Below are 22,829 nucleotides of genomic sequence, written 5' to 3' on the forward strand. Positions count from 1 at the left end.
GTCTCCTGCAGCGGCTGGAGGTGGAATTCCCCGAGGGAAGGTCGAGGGGAGTCGCCTGGACCCCGCACCCCAGCCTGCGACGGGCGGCCGATGCGGGACTCGGGAGGACCAAAGGGGCTGAAGCTTCCCACGCGCGAACTCCTCCAGCGGCCTCCAGATGGGCAGGACCGCATCCTGAACACGCCTGGCTGGCACTCCTTGGATCAAAACCCAGGAAATACTAGATGAATGTAGACAGGAGGGTTTGGCTAACCGCGCGCAGGTCCCCAGCTCCTTTAATGCCACTGAGTTCCTAAGGATCCCCTGTGCCTTCAGCTGCAGCGCTGGGCAGTTACAAATGCCTCCTTTGCAATCAGGCAAAACTTCTGACTGAAAGCTATCACGTTTTACTTCTTCAAACACCGAAAAGACCGGCAAGAAACGGACTCGACACAACATAAAAAGCTTTTTAAGAAAGTCAACATGTTTCAGGTATCTTAGTTTTGCAGGCTAATACTCCTGTCTTTAAACCAAGAATGTGCATGAAGTTCATTTCATCAAACACAAGCTTATTCATGTGTGTTTGTGTGTGTAGAAATACTTTCAGATTAACCGTGAGTACATAATTCAATTATAATCAAAGGTTTCTTTGTGGTGTGGGTGTGTGTATATTTGTGTGTGTGTGTGTGTGTGTGTATGTGTGTGTGTGTATTCCCCCCTCTCCCCCACAGTTCTCTAGAGTACTAGGAACTGAAATTTCAAAATGTCAATCATACCCAAATATGTCACTTTATGTTACAGGAAACCTGTGCAGGAGTCAGGCATTCAGGAGCCTTGACACAGGATTTTCAGAGCAAACTGACTACCAAAAACCAAAAAACCAAAACCAACAGGAAAACCTGCTGTAATTTAACACTCACCAATTCTCCCAGGGTAATGCTAAAAGAACTCCTTGTATTACTTCAAACAAGATATAAAGTAACAGTGGACCCGGGGCCACTGCCAGCAGAGAGCCTTCAGGAAAAATCAGCCACGCCACTGGCTAATGGCCTTATCCGCGTCCTGTATAGACAGGGACATTAATGTGTTCAACCATCATGGCAAGTGACTAACTTAGAAAATAAATAAAGCGACATTGCTCACAAACGGTCTACTTCCCGGTAAGAACAGGAAGATGGGAAAGGCTGACTTTTTCCCAAGCTTTGGAAACAACCCTTAACCTCTAAATGCAACGCATCGCCACGTTCTTTAGAGACAATTTGGTAATCTGTACAGGGATTTGTTCTAAGAAAAATATTTTCCTATGCAGGATCTGAGAACCCCCCAGGCAATTCTTACAGAATGATGTCCTTTAATTGTGCAGTTCTATTTTGATACTTCAATTTAGTGTGAAAGAAACAACAACCCACCTCCTCCCAAGAAGACTGAGACTGTTTCTTTGAAGACATTTTGAATGAGAGGCCAGCAGGGAGCCTTGACTCCGGGCAGCGGCTTCTGCACTTGCTCATCAGCCCCTTACTGAGAAGCTGACCCTGGGGCTTTCTTGGGGTGGACACGGTCTCACCCCTCCCTTCCAGGAGGAGACTCAAGCCAGGGCAGGCAGCAGAGCCTGAGGGATGCAACCTAGGTCACATCCAGAAACTTGGGAGGGTGATGATGTCCCGTCTCCATAGTTATTCCTGGAGCTTCCCAAATGCCTCCATGGAGGGGAAGTGACAGGAGCAGGGATGGCAAAGGGCAGCACCAGGTCTGCACCCACAGCTTTGTGCCTATGGCCCCAAACAAACCTCCAACCAGAGGGAGGGTCACCTACTGAGATGGAGCTTGGATTCCTTCTCCTAGACATCCAGAGACTGGCTGAACAAGATCCTTACAACCCCATTTGGCTCTAGAACCAGGAGTTTCTGAGGAGCCAAGAATAAGGAAATTATTTGCAATTTCATTATTTTCTTTTTTTTTAATTTCCTGGAAGGGGGAGGAGAAAGCACTCCCCAAAGTGGTGTGATCACACTGAAATCCCTCCATCTGCACCCACACACATGCACCCACCATGTTTTTCAAGCCACTGGGCTGGAATTTGAACTGTAGTTGGCCCTGTGAGATCCGACTCCAACGCAGTGCTTAACCAGGCTGGCCGTATTTCTAATTTCCAAATGGCACCCGGGATGTTGGCAAATGAGTGAACCCTTCCATGGTTCTTGCGGCTAGTGCTTAGGAAGATCTCTAAGGGTGAGCTGTATCCTTCATATAATGTCCCCTGGCTTTAAACCACATGCTGGTCTATGAGTGTCTTCAACCCTTATCCCTTCTAGCCCCATCATATTAAGGGAATTGGAAGCCAAATATTTGCTGCCAGTGGCCGAACTTTTCTGCATGCCTGACTGACTGTGATGGGGGGCTTTGGGAACATCTGCAACACCAAGTAAAATCCAGCACTCAGAGCTGGTGAGGACACGGACGCAGGCCAGGGTGATCCCCTGGCACCTACAGTGGGATACAGGTTCTTACGTCATGCTCACAAAGAATTAGAGATGTGGACACAGAGGGGAGCTAGCAAGCAGAGTTTATTACAAGAAGGGAGGAAGAACAGAGTTCCCAAACAGGGAGCAGGTCCTGGAAAATGGACTGTTGAAAAGAAGCTGGTGCAGGATTTTATTATTATTATTACTATTATTATTTAAAGAATTATTTATTTAATTTCATTTGCCATCATTACTTTTTAATTTGACCAGACAGAGAGAGAAAGAGAGAAAGGAAAGGTGAGAAGGCAAGCCATCAGGTCCGGGATTTGAACCGCACGAGAGTCCAGTGCCTTTATCCACCACACCACCTGTCAACCCCCACTTTTTTTTTTTTTTTTTTTTTAAAGAGATCTTTGCCTTACAGCATGTGCACTCACTGGAGAGAAAGACAGACAGAGACAATGAGAGGGAAAGTGAGAAATCACCGCACAGGGAGGACGGCCCCGCTGAGATCCTTTCTCCTCCATTCTCCTCCCAGGATCCTGAATACATATGCACACACGTCCAGTGTGATTCTGAAGCCACCGCGTCTGGGACCCAGGCTGAACCACAGTCGGTTGTGTGGGAGCCCAGCCATGTAACTGCTGTGCCATCTGCTGGCCCCGGGGCTGGGTTTCTTTAATCTGGGTCAGAGGGGTCTTATCCGCACTTGTTTTCAGGTGGGTGTGGGTTTCATGCACGCATTTCCCTCGTGATGGGGGAGACATGGTAGATGGGTCCAGTTATTGTTCTCCTAATTCTGGAGATGGAGGAAAGCTTTTCTTTGTCTTCTTATGGGGTCATTAGGAAAGTCATGACACATTTTTTCAAGGTTTTTTTTTTTTTAATGCAAAAATGCGTCATGACTTTTCAGACAAACCAACAGAAGCATTCTCTAGAAAGTTCCTTGTCTCCCTTTCTTTTTCTTTTAAAAAGTTTATTTTTTTCCATGAATGAGAAAGAGACAGGCTCTTCACACAGCAATCACCCTAGTCTCAGCCAGCGCAGACCACAGACAGGCTTGTGCCTTGTGTGCTCAGGAAGGTTCTGGGATGCGAACCCAGGATCGTGAGTGAGTCCACTTGGTTTACCACTGTACCACTGCCTGCCCCCCATTGCTTTTGTTTTTATTCCTTTTTTATTAAATTTTTTTTTTTTTTAGCCTTAAGGTGCATGTGTGCCCCAAGAACAGAGAGAGAAGACACAGTGAGAGGGAAAGCAAGAAATTACCCCCCAGGGAAGATGGCCATGCCATGATCCCTTTTCCTCTGTTCTCCTCCTGAGATCTTGGGCACGCACACACACGCCTGGCGTGATTTTCAAGCCACTAGATTTAAAAGCCACTAGATCCAGGACTCGAACTGCTATCCGCCATGTGAAGTCCAGCAATGTAACTGCTATGCCATGTGCTGGTCCACACACTGCTTTTTCATAATTTAGAGACAGACCCTCAGGCCCCTCCTGACACTTGTCCAACAAAGTGATTGATAGTCATAAAACCAGTATGAAAGGCCATGATGTTAGAAACAGTAATTGTCTACCAACTCTTCACACTCCATTTCCTTCTTGTTTTCACCCCTTTCTCCTCTTCCTCTGCCACTCCCAATTTCTCTACTAATTTTCAACACCATGATGATGTTTAGAAATCACCATGGTCAGAATTCACAACTTTTGATTTGAATTCTCTGGGGACGAAAACATCATCATCGTATTAGAAGACTCAAAAGCAGAACCAGCAGTTAGCGTAATGGCTATGTCGCTGGACTCCCATGTAGTCGACCACGGCTCGAGTCCCGGACCCGGTGGCTTAAAACCGATGCCAGGTGTGTGTGCGTGCGTGTCCAAAATCCCGAGAGGAGAATGGAGAAGGGATTGTGACGTGGCTGACCCCCTGGGGGGTGATTTCTCGCTTTCTATCTCTGTCTCTGTCTTTCTGGTGAGCACAATGCACCCAAGAGCAAAGAAACCTCTTCCAAAAGGAAAAAAAATAAAAAAATAAAAAGGAAAGAAGACTCAGAAGCATCTGAAAAGCTGTAGAAAATGTGTGGGTGTTGTAGGAAAACAGTATGCTGTGCTCAGAGTTTTCTACCTGCTGTGGTTTGGGTAATGGTTTGCTCCCAAAGGTTCTTTTTTTTTTTTGAAGTTTGGTCCCTAGTGCAATGGCATTGAGAGGTGGTGAGATGGTAAGGGGTGTGGCATAGTGGGCAGTGACTGGATCATGGAGTCTTCACCATCAGAACTGGATTAATGCTGTCTCATTCCCCATAGAGTGAGTTCTAGCTCTCGTGAGGTCAGTTCCAGCAAGAGCAGGCTGCCATAAAGGGGAGATGGCTGTCCCCACGTCTCCCTCTTCCTGCACACGTCCTCTTTCCTCCTGGCTTCTGTGAACATGTTGTGACGTAGCACCGAAGGCCAGCCAGATACCAATCCCATGTTCTTGGACTTTCAAGTCACCAGAATCTTAAACCATATAAACCTCTATGTTTTACAAATTACTCAATCTCGGGTATCCCTGCAGAGCAACGTAATAGCTAAGACCTGTTTTAGCCAAAAAACCTACTTCAAAAATAATGAAGGTGGCTTAAGCTGTTCTCTCTCTTAATACTTAGTTCTGAGCTCCTGTTCTTTTATTTTTTGATGTGTGAACATTGTTGGAAGGGATAGAGTTACACGGTTCTGGAGAAATACTCTGTTTTTTTTAATTTTTTTTAGATTTTTGTCATAGGATACATGTGCTCACTGGAGAGAGACAGAGTGAGGGAAAGCCATTCCCAGAGGGATGGCTATGCTGTAATCTCTTCTCCATTCTCCTCTCAGGATTTCGGGCATGCATGTACATGTGCCTGGCTTAAATCTTAAGCCACAAGGTCCGGTTCTCAAACCGTGGTCAGCCATGTGGAAATTCAGCACCTTAACTACCACATACCTGTTGGCCCACTACGCTACGTCTTGTAGCATTATTCAATATTCCTGATGCAGACTAGGTAGGTTCAACAAAATCGGTCAGAGAGTTCATGGACACAGCCAGAGTTACACATCAGTGTCACACGTGGGAAAACCACGAATCCGTTCAGAGAATGCTGTAGCTCAGGACACTTCATTCCTGCCATCCTGGACAGCCCTGTCAGGTGCCGTGGACCCTGATGGGACAAGCATGCACACGGGGCTGGGAGAGCTTCACACTGTTTCGGAGGACATTAGATCTCAGTCTTGTAGGGTTTTGGACAAAAGTAATCACACTGCCTTGTTTGGTTTATGGGACAGGTGGGAGAACCCAGATGGAGGGAGGGAGAAAATCCCATTCATAAACCATTTGGACTACACTCTACCTCATTTAATATTTCTTAAGAAAGGGTAAAAAGGATTGGAGAAGAGAAAGTTGGTGAAGCAGAGTTTACAAAACGGTCCATTCAATTAGGTAAACCTGAACTCAATTATCTGGCCTGGGTGCAGGAAGGGCTCATGACACCTAGCTGGGAGTCCTGGTCTATGCATGAAAGCTTGGGTTGCATACAGACAGAGGCAGGAGAGAAATGGCACTCCCTACACTTGCCCTAGTGAGCTTCTTGACCTTTAATGTACCTATGTGGTGTGGGAGCTCCTTAAACGCAGTCCAATTGGGTAGATTTGGGGGGAGGTCCCAGATTCTGCATTCCTCACCAGCTCCACAGTGATGGAAAGGGGAGTAGGGACGAAGCCCACCCTGTGCTAGGAGCATCCTGCTAGACTCTCAATGCCCCTATCACAGAGGGAACGGGTCAAGGTTTCTTGTCCCTCCTTTTTCCTTTTTGACCGTTTATTACTGACTTATTCCATGAGAGAAACACGGAGAGTAAGCCAGACAGGGCTCTTACACAAGCCACCCCTGCCTCAAGCCAGCAGGGGCCATGGGCACACACGCACACACAGGGGTGTGAGGACACACACCCAGGACTCTGCCGTGTGCCTGAGCATCACGTGCTGCATTATTGGCGCTACTGCTCTGCCACCAGTTGGCCCTCTTTTCCCTCTTTTTAACATTTTTAATATCTATTTCTTTCTTTCTTTCATGAACAAGATAGAGAAAGAAGGAAGGAAGGAAAGGAGGGAGGGAGGGAGGGAGGAAGGAAGGAAAGAAAGAAAGAAAGAAAGGAAGAGAGAGACAGAATATCCTTGAAAAGGGTCTTTCTTCTTTCTTTTTTTTTGAGAGCTCTCTGTTGTAGGGCGCGTGCACTCACCAGATAGAGACAAAGAGACAGAAATAACCCCCTAGGGGGGATGGCCACACCGCAATTCCTTCTCCATTCTCCTCTCGGGATCTTGGGTGCACATGCACATGCACCTGGTGTGAGTTTAAGCCACTGGGTCTGGGACTCAAACCGCAGTTGACTACATGGGAGTCCAGCGACATAGCCATGACGCTAACTGCTGGTCCCCTTGAAGAGGATCTTGAAGCTCTGATCCACGCCCCCCTTCCTGCTGCCCCCCAGGTCACTGGCAGTGTGTGCCTGGCATACTCTGGGAGGTCTCTGGACTTGAACCAGGGACCTTCCCATGTGGGATTACTTCATAGAGTATCATGTTTTACCACCAGACCTTTGTCTGACTCCCCCTTATCTCTTAACTGAGCAAATGTCTTGGTTTATTAGACATGGAAATAGCAGTTTTAGAAAAGTCCAACTTTTCAAAAGCAACGCAGCCAGAATCCTTCTATTTTTCAATCTGCTCGCTGTTTACAAGGGCAGCTGGACAGACCAGGACCGTCAGCTGATGTGTAACAGTGGGGAGACCCAGCAAGCTGGGCTAAGAACTCCTCCAACCCTGGAGGCAGCTGGCGACAGAAAATGAATCTCAACACACACGGTTGATTTGAAAAAATGCTAAAGCCCAAGTCCTTTAATCTAGAGAATGCCTGCTCGGTGTCTCTGAGGTCAGGCAGTTAAGGGGGAAAGTGCGGCCTGGGTAAAGGTGTCCCTGGATCAGAGCTGCCCTGGGCAGTGGAGCTTTCCTCTGACGCAGAAGCAAATCCAGAGCTCGGCAAAAACCCTCTAGATTTAAAAAAAAAAAAAATCAATACTGGAAAACTGGATCAAATGTGGTCTGCTGTACTGGTATTTCTCCATTGAGCAGAACTTCTGTTAGGTAAAAAGAATTCACATTTTTTTTTTTTTCTTGCCATAGGGCACATGTACTCACTGGAGAAAGCACGACAGAGACAGAGGGGAAATGAGAAATCACCCCCCAAAGTGGCTGGCCATACTGCAATCCCTTCTCCTCCATTCTCCTCTCAGGATTCTGGGCATGCACACACACGTACCCAGCGTGATTCTCACGCTGCGGGGTCCCCTCCTCAATCCATGGCTGACCATGTGGGAATCCAGTGCCTTAATCACCGTGCCACCTGCTGGCCCCTTAGTCTTCAAATTCTTTTCTTTTAGGAAAGAAAGCGTTGGATTTAGAGCAAGGACCTCGATTCACCCACAGAAGTTTAACTATGTGAAAAACAGTCCTTTCTCCTGTGTGTTACAGCAGAAAGAGGGTGGCACTGTTCTACAGAGCAAGCTTGGCTAATTCACATCTATTCCCAAAACCTCTCAGCCTCTTGATTTCTTCACGTTCTCCGAAAGCGAATCTACTGAATCCGGAAAGCTGGAAAATGCCTGCAGCTCAGACGTTCTTGCAGGCGAAGATCTTGCAAAAGAAGCAATTCACCTGTGAGGTTCCTAAGAGTGCGAGAAGAACTGATTTTTCTAGTTTGCTAACAGGTCAGATCACAAAACTTTCATACTAGGTGTGGCTTAGAAACATTACTTTTGGATTTTTTTTTTTATTCCTGTAACAGTGTGTGTGTTGCTGATTTAAGCATAAGATTCCAACTTGATTCTCATATATATATTATTAGTTTTTCCTGTTTGAGAACAGAGTCGTGTGCAGTCAGCAAGTGGCACAGCAGTAACACAACACTTTACAACGAGGGCCCCACATGGGAAGGTCCTGCGTTCATGTCCCGAGGCCTCCCTGTACATTCCAGGGGCACATGCATAATCTAGAATGGCTGAGGCTGGGGGTGGATCGTGGTGGGAACCCTGTTGGGGTGCTTTTCTCTCTTTCTCTCATGGAAGAAATCATTTAAAAAAAATTAACAGTTTTGGGATCAGCAGTTGGCGCCATGCCTATGTCACTGGACTCCCATTTAGTCAACTGTGGTTCAAGTCCTGGACCAAGTGGCTTGAATTCACACTGGGCACGTGTGTGTGCATGCCCAAGATCCTGAGAGGAGAATGAAGGATGAGGGATTGCGGTGGGGCCATTCCCCATGGGGGGTGATTTCTCACTTTCTGTCTCTCTGTCTCTGTCTTTCTGGCAAGCACATGCACCCTACGGAAAAAATATACCAGTATTAAGTTCTGAATTCTTTAGGAGTGGAAGAGAAACACATTTGAAATACAAGAATATTTACTGAATTGCAGGCTGAGTTCAATCACTCTACTACTGACTACAACATTATATGTTGGAAAGTAGAAACATCACCATTCAAAAAAGATGCAAAATACATTTGATGAGTACTAATTGAACAATGTCAATGATAAATATAGCAGGTCTGCCGTAGAGGGCTTGAAGATTAAGGGATGGTGAGGGAGAGGACGGATATGAATAAAGGCACAAGAGATGAGGGCATCAGATATCAGGCTGCTTTCTATCCAGTTCATGGTACAACAAGAAACTCCCCAAATACCCGAAGGCCAGTGGCGAGTGCCAGGAGAACCTCGCTGAGAGCTCTGTCAGGGTGGGGAGGACAGATGGGCTTTGGATTTCATGCAGGGCAATGGTATGGCACTAAAGGGTAATTAAGCATTAGTGATATGGTCAGAGTTCTGTTTGTTTATTTATTTATTTATTTATTTATTTATAGGCCGACTTTTGCCGTAGGGCACATGTACTTGCTAGAGAGACAGACAGACAGAAAGTGAGAAATCACCCCCCGGGGGGATGGCCATGCTGTAATCCCTTCTCCATTCTCCTCTCAGGACTTTGGGCATGCACACACACAAGCCTCACAAGAGTTTCAAGCTGCCAGGCCCAGGACTCGAACTGCAGTTGACTACGTGGGAGTCCAGTGATATAACCGTTACGTCATCTGCTCGTCCCTGGAGTTCTGTTTCTTAAACATTATTTATTTCTTTCTCTCACAAGTCAGAGAGAGACATAGAAAGAGTCCGAGAGGCATAAACCTCTGAAAGGGTCTTGACGCCATGATCCCTTCTCAGCCCCAGCCAGCCCCAGATCATGGGCAAACACGTGCCCAGAATATCCTCGTAGGTCTCCATCCATGCACCCTGAAGTCCCATGTGGCCCAGCCTCTCAGTGTGTCAAGTTTCGCTACTGTGCAGTGGCCCAGCCTCCATACTGGTATTTTCAAGAGACCCTCCCAGCCACAGTGTGGGGACAGGGTGAGAAGAGGACAAGTGCGGTTGCAGAAAGGTGGGCTGGAGTCGTCCTGGCCTACGGGTAGGACTGAGTGGCCTCCAGCAGACAATGTCATCTTCCTGTCCCTCAGGTCTGTCATCTCAGAAATGAGGATATTAATAGCAGCTATCTTTTCAAGGTCATTGAGAGGGTTCATAAGAACACACAGACAGTTTCATGTCACCCTGATGGGGACTGTGTCTCTGGGATGCAAAGAGTGGGCAGTTTCAAGAGGTGCCCTGGGCCGAACTTGGAGGCTGACAGGACCGGAGGTGAGGAGTAGGTGCATGTGGGGCTGATCCTGAGGTTCCCATCTGACCCCAAGAGGCAGCCTGTGGAGTCCCCACTCTACCCCTCTCTGCCTTCCTCCTTTCCGGGCCAGCGACGGCAGCCCCTCTGAACCAGTGGCGTCCATACAGACCTCCACAGTTCCTCCACCCAATGTGTTTACCAACTAGGTCTCACGAAGCTGGTGGTCTCCTGAATACTTTTCACCAACAGTTAATACTGCGCTATCACCAAAAATTACACTTGCAAGCAAAATGCATTCAGAGATGATGCTCAGTGTCTGTGGACTAAAGGCAGCTACACCATTGTGTTCAGAAGACATCTGTTAACTCGTTTTGGTTAATAAGCTATGTTTTCCAACATAGCTTCCTTCCAGGTGCACCACTGCTTCTATTAATTGCTTTTACACTGTGTGAACAACCTGTAAAGAAGGGAAAAGTAAAGGAGAGTAACCAAAGTGAAAAAGTAATGGGGAGCGAAATGCGTGTGTCAGGAGAGAAGACTTTGCACACTGAATGTTAAAGCTAGGAAATCAGCCAGCCAGCCCTCTGGAAACACCCGGTCAAGACCGCTACCCTTCCAGGATCTGTGCTTTTCCAATCCCTGGATGCCAAGTCTCCTCCTCCTCATCTCCAGGGTGAAATCCCTCGCCATCAATAATCCCTTTTGGCCTTGGTGCTGCCATCAGCAATCAGCTCCACCCTGTACGGAAAATAGTCTTCTAGCCAAGGACAGTATCACTTTGTGTATTCCTTGAAACTACAGTGCCTTCCTAATAACATGGAAGCTTTGATTCTAGTGCCCAAGCCATTGCCTTCCATTTGATTAGTTTCTTTTGTGGGTGAGAGGGAGACAGCACCTCCAACTGGATCCCGACACTGCGATCCACCCCTGGCCTCAGCCAGCCCTGATCACTGACGCGTGTGTGCCTGGTGTGCTCAGGGGCGTCTCCACATGTGCACCCAGAACCTTCCCATGTAGGACAGCCTTGCAGAGCGTCCACGTCACTGCTGTGCCACCGTCCAGTCCCTCCAGTCACTTTTCTAAGCTTGTTCTTTTGGACAATTATTGTAGGGCTTTCAATTTAACAGAAAAATTAATAAAAAAAAATCCTCTTGCCCCAGGTTTCCATTATTTTTGTTTAATTAGGCATTTTAATTTTCTGCAAGATAGGTAAACCATTTTCCTGTCCTTTCAGCACCTCTTACTTAATTTAAGCCTTCTTTCTTTCCATGCAGTCACTCTATGCAATCAGAAGATTGAAACAGATGCTAGAATGTACAGAGATGCCGGGAGGCCAACTTTTACCCTTTAACATTTTCAAGCACCTGGATCAAAGGGTGTCTCCCTGGGGCTCCCATGTGGTCTGGGAAGTGCGCTGGTGTAACTGCACAGAATTCGCATGGGTGTTTTAATTGAGGTTGGGAAATCATTGTGACATAACTGAGTGTGCACTAACTACATGAGGCAATGTCTTCCAGGGGGCGCTCTGCACTGCTCAGGCCTGGAGGGAAGAGTGTCCAGGTGCAATGTGTTGCCTGCAGAGTTTTCACAAGGACACAGAGAGCTAGTCAGTGTGGCAGAACAGGAGACGCCTCTTCCTCAGGAGAACCCAACGGGGCTGTTGGTAGTGTGGTGCACAGGGTTGTCAGTGCCCCTTCTTAACCCAAATAGGATGAACTCAGGGCCACCTGGGAGCCCAACACAGTCCCTGGGAGCCGGGGAGCCTGGGGGCTGGCTTGTCATTGGCATCTGAGAGGTCTGAAGGCAGAGTGCATGGGACTCCCCTGCCAGACCACACAGGCAAGAGTGGCTGCTGCCAGGAATGTGAACGGTTGGGTTTTCTGGGCCCTCATGTGGACCAGGGGAAAACGGTGGTCCAGGGTTATCGTTGAAGGTGCTTCCCCATGGACACCAACTGGAGAAGGTCTGCTTGAAGTCCTGCATTGAGGAGGAGGCTGAGGATCCCCAGGGAACCAGCTCCAAAAGGGAACCAGTTCTGAAACACAGCAGGCCTGGGGCACACAGATCCAGCTGTAAGAGCCAAGGCTAGGAACCGTACTACTTCCCCTGACCATCACCCTCTCCTGTACAGGATGCATGGCATGGGGCCTGCCCCAGAGGTCAGCAGTGAAGCGTAATACAAGGTGGGAGATGAGCCAGAGTGAGGAGCTGAAACGTGTCCTCAGGCTTCTCCTCTGCAGGGGCTTCCCAGCTAGTGTAGGCCTGAGCTGAAGAGGGAGCAGCTCGCTTCAACCAGCCCCTGCTCTTGAGGTTAGGCAGGACTCTCCTGTGCTTGAAACTGATCGGACACAATCAATTATTTACAATGAACTGAAAAGGATCCGGGTCCTGTCTGAGATTCCATCCAGGGATAGATAGGAGGGCAGGGAAAAAGGATACACCCGCTTCCTGTTCACTCCTAATGAGTCCAGCCCGAAGATAACAGGTCTACATGGCACCCTGCGCCCCTCTGCTTGTTTGCTGTTGCCTTGGTATTTGCATCCTGACTTCTGAGGACCACCCAGCAGCTGGAACACCCGTTCGCCATTCAGAGTCAGGTCCAGGGGTCCAGTAGCACTCACCCTGTGTTCCACCCAGTCACTCACTGTCTCATGGCCCCGGGCAAGTGACTCCAGCTCAGGGCACCTCGGTTCCCTCAGTTATGAAATGTGGTTCATCATGACTCCCACAGCTTATGGGCTCTGGTGTCACCTGCAAATGCTTGGCGTGGAACCGGGAAAATGTGAGCTATTATTAATACTGTCCCGGTGTGCACGGCTTGGCACTGACCATCACCACCATTACGATTCAGGTTTTACGGTAACTGGAGGCTCCCTTGTCTTGAAATGATCCCATCACTCTACAGTGACCGAGCCGGTGCTATTTCTGTCAAAGCAGACTGACCGCTCACTTTCTGGCTGAAAGGTCATTGGCATGACCCTCTTTATTTGAGATACAAAGAAAATATGTGGTTTTGAATTTCAAAGAACACAGTTATGGGAGTGAAATGGCCAGAGTAAATAATAAAGTCATTATTTAAAATGAAATCAAACCTAAAGTTTGCAGGAGAAAAACAGCAGGTCAGATCTCAACCCGCAAGGGACCCTAATGTCATTCTCCAAGGTCATTCAGAAGATTTGTTGGCATGCTTGTTTCATTTGTAAGTAAATCCATTTTTTAAAATGTCACAGGTTTTTCTTAGAACATCTCCCTCCTATTTCAGATGGGTAAAATAAAAGAATCAGAAAAAAAAAATCAACATTATCCCTCAGTCTACAGTAAAGAATGTGCTGGTGTGGGGCTGGCAGGTGGCATGGTGGTTAAGGCACTGGTCTCCCACATGGTTGACTGTGGTTCGAGTCCTAGACCTAGCAGCTTGCTTTCTTACTTTTCCTCTCTTTCTGTCTGGTCAAATTAAAAACAAATTAATCAATTACAGTAAATAAATAATTCTTTAAAAAAATGTGTTGGTTGTAAGGGGGGCCCAACTTGTATCAGTGTGAGGAGTTCTGCCTTTCACCTGGGAGTGCAGAATCGATGCTGCTCATAGGCAGCAAATTGTTTGCAAAATAATGATTTGCTTCATAAAAATTACTACAGTAATTAAAAAGCAGGGCTCTAGAATTCCTAATGAAAATCCAATAGGCTGCCTGCTGTATCTGAACAGCAAGGAAGCCCTGGCTGCTGGGTGTGTCTTCTCTGAGAGAGCTTTATGTTCAGCTGTGACAAGGAGTGAGGCCAGGGCAGGTTCTGAGTACAGAGTTCAAAGGACTGCTGTGCTTTCCTGCAGACTGGCTTGTTCACATCCCCGGGGTGGGAAGTCCTGCTAGTCACTGAGCCCGAGCTGGCTGCCTCCCCAGTGAGGTGGGCAGGAGCACCTCTGGCAGTGGGAGTGACAGCCCAGTGAACACCAGGGACATGAACTCTGGTCGCACATCACGGAGTCCACGAGGTCTTATGCCGCTCATCCAGCTGCAGGGTGACCCCTGGGGAGGCGCTCTGACGCCCTGGCATGAACTGCTCCCAGCATCCAGGTGCTGTGGCTGGCAAGCCACGTCCAGGTCTCCCGCCCACATCGATGCCGAGGCCCAGGCCAAGGCTCTGCACCCCGCAGGTTGTGACCCTCCCCTTCAGCTGTGTAACCTGCACAAGAAGTCAGTCGTAGCACGTGTGATAGAGAGATGACTGGGGCACTATAGAAAGACCGAACAAACACTTCTTTTTTGGGGAAAAAAAAATAGTTAATTTTTAGTAAACAGCCCCAGGGCAATAGATAGTATTTACTATGAAAAAATTATTAAAACATGTCTTATAATACAACCATAAACCATTTAAATGTGAAGAGAGAAAGTGTGGCAGATGCTTTTGGCAAGTGGACCAAGTCCACTGTAAGTGCCTTAGATAAACTGCTGAATAAATTCCATTAAGCACCCAGATGTGACTAATAACCATCCTTATTAAGCATATAAGTTGCTTCCAGAACTGTGCACATGCCTTTAATATATTTCACAATTTAGCCCCACTAATATCTCTAAGGCAAGAATTAGCCCCATTTCACAGATGAGGAAACTAAAGTCTGAAGACACTAAGAAAGTCGCCTAAGATACTCATCAACCAAGGGGTGGAGTTTCCACGGAGATGTTGGCATGGGGATGTCTCCGCCCACCTCGCCAGGTTGCACTGTTTCAGCTCTTAAAAAGATACACATGGGAACCAGCAGATGGCATAATGTCACATCACTGGACTCTTGCCTAGTCAACCACAGTTCAAGTCCCGAACCTGGCAGCTTAAAACTCACACTGGCACAAATTATGAGAGGAGAAGGGATTGTGGCATGGCCATCCCCCTTGGAGGGTGATTTCTCACTTTCTGTTTTTCTGGCACGCACATGCTCTCTATAGCAAAAATCTCTCGCTTAAAACAACAACAACAAAAACACAGATGCACATGGGGCCTAGCTGTCATGACATTCTGCTAAGACACTGCACTCCACAGGCTGGAACCACATGGTAGGCCCAGGTTAGATTCTCAATTCAACCTAAAGGCTGAGTGCGGTGGTGTGCTCTGTAATTATAGTGGCTTGGGGAGGCTGAAGCAGGAGGATAGCGACCTCAGCCTGCCCAAAACAACATGGCAAAATTGAAGAAAAAGCCAAGCATGGTGGCACACGCCTATGGTCCCAACTACTCTGGAGGCTGGGACAGGACTGCATCACAGGGAGATATGTCTTAAATGGATAAAATAAATGTATGAAGGACTGAGTGTATTTACACATCCTTTATATTTAAATGACATGGCTCAGACACCCACGCTAATTGTATTTTAGTTCCTAAAATCTGCTTTTTTGGCCATTCACTGCTTAGCAGTAGCTTTCTTCAGAAGGTGAAGGAGGAGAAAAATAATCCTTTGAACTCTTTGTTACGTCGAAGAACCATGCTAAAGCCAGCACTGAGGAGGCTGGGCACACAGATGCCACGAGCCAGGGTGGCCGAGGCTGGGCACGGTCACGGCATGCAGGCCCTGTTGCAGGCCCTCTCTCTGTGTCTTCTCCCTCTCTGTTGTGTGTAGAAGAAATAAATTTAAAAAAAGTAGCTACTTTTGATTGGAGACCATGGTACGACAGCAGGGAAACTATCCATCCACAACTTAGCAGACACATTAGCACGGAACTGTGTTTAGAACACAAAGAAGGCACAAGAGGAAATCAATACCAGGTAGGATTTCACAGCACAGCCAGGTTTACTTTTAAAAATAATGAATACTGTCCATCTCATTTGCTAAGGAACACCTGGCATTACGTTCTCTCTTTTCAAGAGCTCTTCGTAAGATAGCAGTTGTTAGAACAGCTAGTTCTTTGCTTAAGTGTATGATGAAGAAACAAATAAGATTTTTTAAAAAATTTCCAAGACTATAGACTAACCTGAACAGTAAATCATAATCCTCAAAATAAGACACCTAAGACTACCGACACCTCCTTGTGCAGCACATATTTTAATCTCTTTAGCATTTCACGTCTTATTTAAAACCATTTCCAAACCGAGGATGGTCTAAGAAAGGCTTCACCACAATTTGTACTTGAAATATTATCTTGGAGTCCAAGAGACGAGCAGCTCAGGAATGACTAGGTTCATCGACACTGCCCAGCCCGAGCCAGCGCTGCCTGAGAGCTCACTGAACAGGGGCGACAGGAGCAACCCAGCTTGCAGGTCTGCTAGGCAGAGTGGGCTTTGGCCATGCTGTCTGGAGGCAGGCAGGGCTTCAGGGGGTGATGGGAAACCAGTGATACCATCCTCTGGGGCTTTGCCACAAGCTCTCACTTCCATCCTGCCTCACCTCCCAACAGGATGCTGACACCTGCTCCACATCCCGCTCCCTCCCCTGGGATCTCCAGTCCTCCCTGAGCATCCCCAGCCAAAGGGGTATCACACCCACCGGGACTGGGAAGCCTCTCCTGACCTCTCATTCTGTGTGCTATCTTTCCTCTCAGACATGTCCTTGCTGTCCAGGTTACCACATGGTGGCAATGGTCCCCAAAACTAGGACATCCAAGGGCAGCTGCCTGGCCTCATGGCCACTGTAGCACAGCGCCTAACAATTCAGAATCTTTTGTAGAGATTCTTGTCTGACATGTGTTTAGTCTTAAATGTGTCTTTGCCTCAAGGTAAAAAAATAAAATTTTAGGACCAGATGGGGATTCAATGCTAAAATTCAATGCTCTGCAAGGCTGACCCACGTGAAAAGGTTCCGGGATTGTTTGCAGAGACCTCCCTGAGTACACTGGGCATGCTCACGCCCAATGGGGCGGGCTGAGGCTGTAGTGTTGGGATTCTGTAGGGGGTTCTGTCTCTCCATCTCTCTTCTTTACCTTTCTCTCTCACTCATGGAAGGAGCAGATAAATGACTTTAAAACATCTAAAAACTTTATCTACTGTATTATCAAAATAGCTCTGCTCACTTTTCTACCTCCCCATTTATGCTATAAAAAGAAAAAAGGGGACCAGCAGTTAGTGTAATGGCTGTGTCGCTGAACTCCCACATAGTCAACTGAAGTTCGAGTCCCGGACCTGGTGGCTTAAACTCATGCTGGATGCGTGTGCGTGCGTGCCCAAGATCCCAAGAGGAGAATGGAGGAAGAAGGGATTGTGGTATGGCCATCCCCCCCAGGGGGGTGAGTTCTTGCTTTCTGTCTCTGTCTGTCTGTGTCTTTCCGGTGAGCGCACGCGCCCTATAGCAAAAACCTCTCCAAAAAAAAAAGAAAAAAGCAGGTTCACTTAAGAGGCTCTCTAAGGATTGTGATAATCTAAACCCTCCACCAAAAGTAATCTGATAAATATTTAAAATAAAAACTGCAGACACTGCTGACAGGACAAAACTAATGTTTCACTAGATGAAGATTGTGCCTTCAATGCAATCCAAACAAAATGTCCGTTACACACTAATCCTTTGTGCCTTCACTTTAAAACGATTCTACCTGCCTCTTGATTAACTTTCAAGCTTCACGCTTCTGTTTACTGAAAAATGACTCCCTGAAATGAAAAACGGACTTGGCTTTGCAAGTTTTTTCTCCCCCCAACCCCCTCGTCTCAAGCTGTGTTGCTGTTGTTTAGTGAGAAGTAGAGTTTTCTGTTATGTTTTAATAAGAAAGAGAACAATTTGTGCCAAAAGACAGCTGATATTTGGTGTTTCCTAAGTTCTCTCACTTTTGATTCTGTGCCCAATCACGTTCAGTCTTAACTGGGAAATAAAGCAGTGACCACAGCTTACGTCCTTTACCTGCTAGACTCAGGCCAGGCGTGGGGCATACTATTTACCAGCCCTGCCAGCACGGAGTATGCATCCCACTTAACAGATGGAGAACCCGGGGCTCAGCAGGTTTACGTGACTTGCCTGAGGTTGGCACACTGAAGGTGCCTGCTGTCACGCTCAGGTCTGCCTGGGTGCGAAGTCTGAGCTCCCAGCCTGCACTGTACAGTCACCGAAACACCGGTGGGGGCAAGGAGGGACGGGGCGGAGTGGACGTCAGCCAGGAAGGAAAGCCGGCATGAGGCTGGTCTGCAGCCTCCTCACTGTCCTGCCATGGCACGCCGATGGGCCTGCTTCACTAGCAGAACCTCCTCCTGCCACAGTGGGAAGTCTGTGGACAAACTGGAGGGAGGAGCTGTCGTTAGCAGAACTCGCTGTGCCAGAGTTAGACACGTCAGTGAGGGGGCGTAGGAGGCAGGAAGATGTTAGAAAATCGCAAGGAGAGGCATTCATAAAATCTAAAAAACAGCTCAATGGGCCCGCTATGTGGCAGTGACAACGAGAGCTCTTTGGTGCGTTTTTCCAAGGGGCTTTCAGCATAGGATAACATCCTCCTGGGGGGAAAATAAGCATTTTAATATCCTGCTAAGGAAATAAGATATCTTCTGAGCAACAAGAAACTGACACTCCAGTCATGGCCTGGTTAGGTAACAGCCAGACTACCCTAAGGAAGCCTGAGCCCACCCCGAGGCTTGCTGGCTAAAGACCATGACCCTTCAGACCAGGAGACCCTCCCACTACCACAAAGACCCCTTCCCACCAGATCTCCCCTCAAGGGAGCGACCTCCGAAAAGGCACATTTCGGCAAGCTTAGACAGACAGACAAACTAGTCGGCAGAGAACACCTGCACTGTATTTGCTCACTCCGAAAGTGTTTACTGGGCATCTGCGATATACATGCCAGGCGGCGGTCCAAACGAACAGCGCATGGAGCCGCACGCACTTCCATGTGACACGCAGTATAAGCACAGAGGCCGAGAAGAGAAGCAGAGCAAGGATCTACTAACGCGGAAATTTCTGTTCGCTTCCACAAGGACAGTTTCAGTAAGTGATCAGTGGGGTGCAGAAAAGACTGCGAGTTTGGGAGAAAGTGGGGACAGCACATACAGGCAGATGTCTCACAACTCCAGAGATGAGGTGACAGCTGGACACCGGTGCGTGGAGTCCAGAGTAGAACCAACACTTATTTATATGTCGATGGGAGTCATACGGTAGAAAGAAAAATGCACGAAATGCATTAGGAGGCACTTCCCACTAATGCACCGAGAACAGGAGAATAAAAGCCACAGGCAGAAAATAATGACTTGTCGGTGTTAGCAGGCTGCGTGGGAGTTTTCCTCACTGTCCTTGACGTCGGAGGAGGGGATTGTGGGTGTAAGGGAATGGCAGCAGAAGGACATTATAGGGGTCGAGGTCTGTGCCTCCACGTACCCTCAGGGCCTGAGGGTGGGCCCAGGGCAGAGAGCATGTGGCTGAGGCTAAAAGGAGGAAAGAAAAGCCATGATTCTGCTGTGGGACAGTTACCAGGCGCCAGTGAGTCAGCAGTTACCTCCTGGTACACGTTTTAAACTGGCACAGCGGCAAAGCCCAGCAACTACAGCAAGCTGCAAGTCTTCATTTGCTAGAAGTCTCCTGCCAAAAGCAGAACCGAGGAAGAAAGTATTGCTTCTGTGAATCTGAAGTCCACCAATGGGAAATCAGACACGACGGGAAAATAAACTCCCAGTTCACGGTGTGTAAGAGCTAAGGAAGGGATTCGCTGATTCCTCCGTCATTCAACAAATACTGACCGAGGGCCGCCACATGCCAGGCACGGGGGATGCCAACGTGGATGGAGCACACACAACGCCTGGCCTCTGGCATCTGCGGACGTTCCCACACCTCCCAGACAACAGGCCGCGCAATTCGGAGTCCAGTTAGTGAGATTTTATGGGCGGGTTCTAAGGGACAATGTGGATTGTGCTCGTAAGAAAAAGGGGCTTGTATGGCAAAGTGCGCACAGTTTGGGGCGAGCCAGGGTGAGTTCTGCTGGCTCCACCATGCACCCTGTCTGACCCACCTCTAACCTTCGGTTCCTTACCTCTGCCAATGCGTGTTAACCACTGTCTTTTATTTTTTAATTTTTTTTTGCTAAAGCACTTGCCAGACAAAGAGGGAGAGGAGGAAGCACAGTCACTCCACACTCCCTGCCCCCTCTCTCTTTTCAGGGATTTTGGGCGCACACAGGTACACATGCCCAGTGTGTTTCTCAGGCTACGGGGTCTTGGACTCAAGCCATGCAGTTGACCAGGTGGGACCCAGCATCCTTAATCATTATGCCATGGAGCCAGCTTGTCACTGTCTTCTTTTATAAACTGGAGAAAATACTCTCACAGGAATGTCACAGACTACAACAGACTATAGAGACAATTTATGGATTAAGAAAAGGAAGAATGTTTGCACAATTAACAACTGTCGAAAAATGGAATTACAGTTAGACATCCTTAATCATGGGGTTATGTTCTTAAAAATATGTCTTTAGCTGATTTCGTAATTACGCAAACATCAGCGTGTACTTGCATGACCCTAGATGGCAGAGCTGACTGCACATGCAGGCTACATGGCAGAGCCTGCTGTAGTTTCAGGGGACCGCCATTGTGTATGCTGTCCACTGATGCAGGACATCCTACGTGGCATAGGACTGAACCAGCTTAGGGAAGAAGTGAGCCTTTCACTTTAGGAAAACTTCAAGCAGGGCAGGCTTCATGTCCAACCAAGACGTTTCAGAGAGGACTCCTATAATGAGTGGAAAGGTGTGGCAGATGAATGTCAAGTTCTTTCTTGTAAGTTTTGTTTCTTTACAATTTCTTCTTGTCTAGGTTGAATTTGCTATTTTCTTTTTTAAAAATGTTACTTATTTGTTTCTTCTGTGAGAGAGAGAGAGAAAGAGAGAGAGAAGACCTCAGACAGGGTCTCAGATGTCTCCACCCACCCCTGGATCAGAGTCACATGTGTGCATTTGGGAAGGTCTACAGAAGCAAACCCAGGGCTTGCCCATGAGAGTCCGCCTCACAAAGCACAGTGCCACCATCTGGGCCCTGACTTGACCACTGCGTTGTCAACAAGTCACAATGCGCTTCTGCATAGAAAAACAGAAAAAATACATCATGACTTTTCCGACAACCTGATGTTTTCAAAGCATAAAGACATGAAGACAGAACAAGAAGACAAAAGAAAGACTTAAACTGTAATGAGGAACTAAAAAAATAAAAGAATGATTGCAATACAGTACATTAAGAAAAGTGACAAACTCTTTTGACAAGTGAATTAAGTGAAAAAAGAAACAGCGAAGAAGGGGGAGGCAGAAGTAAACTGAGCTAGATGAATAGAGGAGGGAGAGGAAGGGCAAGCAGACTCCCATCAGTGACAGGCAAGGGGACCTGGGTCACTGTGGTTCTACCACAGTCTTCCGTCTGCCTGTCACTCCTCATTGTCAAGTGAAGGATGTATGCCAGAACTCCGAATGTCCCTGTGGCCCTGAATCTCATGAACTTACATGTCTCCATGTTCAGAATGTACACAGCACTTCCGACGGTGCAGACTCTGGACTGTTGGGTGTGAGTTATGGGCTGACCAAAGAACACACTGGGTAGCAGCCATTTGTTGGATTAAGCCGGAGATGGTTGGTGTCTGGAGGTCCAGGGCAGCCTCGTGTGTCATCCAGAGTTGACGAGCCTACACTCACTGTGCTAAGAGTTCGTGTTCCATTGCATGTCAGGTGTCAGCTTATTTTTGAGACCACCCTATCCAAAATTCTTTAGAAGCATTTGATCAGGTGACTGCAGGCTGTCATCACATCATGAATCCCTCCAGTCAGGGCCAGATATAGCTGAGGAGGAGACTAGGGAGAGCTGCCCAGAGGATCCTGGGCATGATTACTGTTTCTCCAAACGCACGCTCAGATTCATGTACTTCCCCCTCCATTAGCTTAGAGGGGATCGAACTCTCTATGCCATTCTCCCTTCTTTATTGACTACAAGAGGAAGGGTATCGGATTTTTCTCTTTTGTCTAATAGCTTTAAAAATAGATGGAGGCCTTTCAAGGTTCAGCTATTTTACTTATTAAGGCATTCTGGATCATTCTCAAGGTTGTTTCTAGAATTTACTAAGGCTGAGCTTTTCTGTGTTTGCAAGTATATCTAGAAAGACATTTTGATAAATGAAGCCAATACAGCTATGATGAGTCGATGACTTTGATCAAGGTACAATTGATTACCAAAATGAAATATATCCTGGGAAGATAAGGAAAAAAAAAAGAAAAATATATATACAACAGTTACTGTTTATCCCAGAAAAAATAGTTCATTTCTAGAATTTGGACAAAGAACTATTCACTATTCGACTTCTCATTTTTCAATGCCAGCTTTTCAAACATTATGTTAAACAGCATAATATAGTGACCTACTTCCCCTGACACCTAAGAAAAGTGATGAGTCATTCCAAAATCCATTTCTCTCACTGTAGACAAAGACAAATACTTCCAGAATCATCCTTCTCTGGCAGATGGGAGAGAAGGTTCTTTTTATAAAATGCCCTCCTTCCTCCCAAAAGTTAATTTTTTCTGTAAAGCCTGTATTGAGTGTTCACTTATGACTGACTTTAATATAATTCTTGAGTTCGACTATCCAGTCAAATGGATAGAGAGATTTTTGCTATAGGGTACATGCGCTTGCTGGAAAGAGAAATCACCCACCTGGGGGATGGCCACGCCACAATCCCTTCTTCTCCATCTTGTTCTTGGGATTTGGGGCACGCACGTACATGAGCCTG

The 22,829-nt window shown here is 47.2% G+C and overlaps 1 protein-coding gene across 1 annotated transcript in view; it reads right to left on the minus strand.

Annotated features, from left to right (window-relative positions):
* FAM110B (family with sequence similarity 110 member B) overlaps positions 1 to 21,853 on the minus strand; it is a gene marked incomplete in the record, with an annotated part of 27,881 nt that extends 6,028 nt beyond the window's left edge. Inside the window, 1 exon segment of the mRNA XM_027773732.1 lies at positions 21,556 to 21,853. Coding sequence (XP_027629533.1) covers positions 21,556 to 21,565 — 10 coding nt within the window.
* Positions 21,854 to 22,829: the final 976 nt, after the last annotated feature.

This window comes from Tupaia chinensis, unplaced genomic scaffold (assembly GCF_000334495.1).
Source record: "Tupaia chinensis unplaced genomic scaffold, TupChi_1.0 Scaffold000046_3, whole genome shotgun sequence".
NCBI lineage: Eukaryota > Metazoa > Chordata > Mammalia > Scandentia > Tupaiidae > Tupaia > Tupaia belangeri.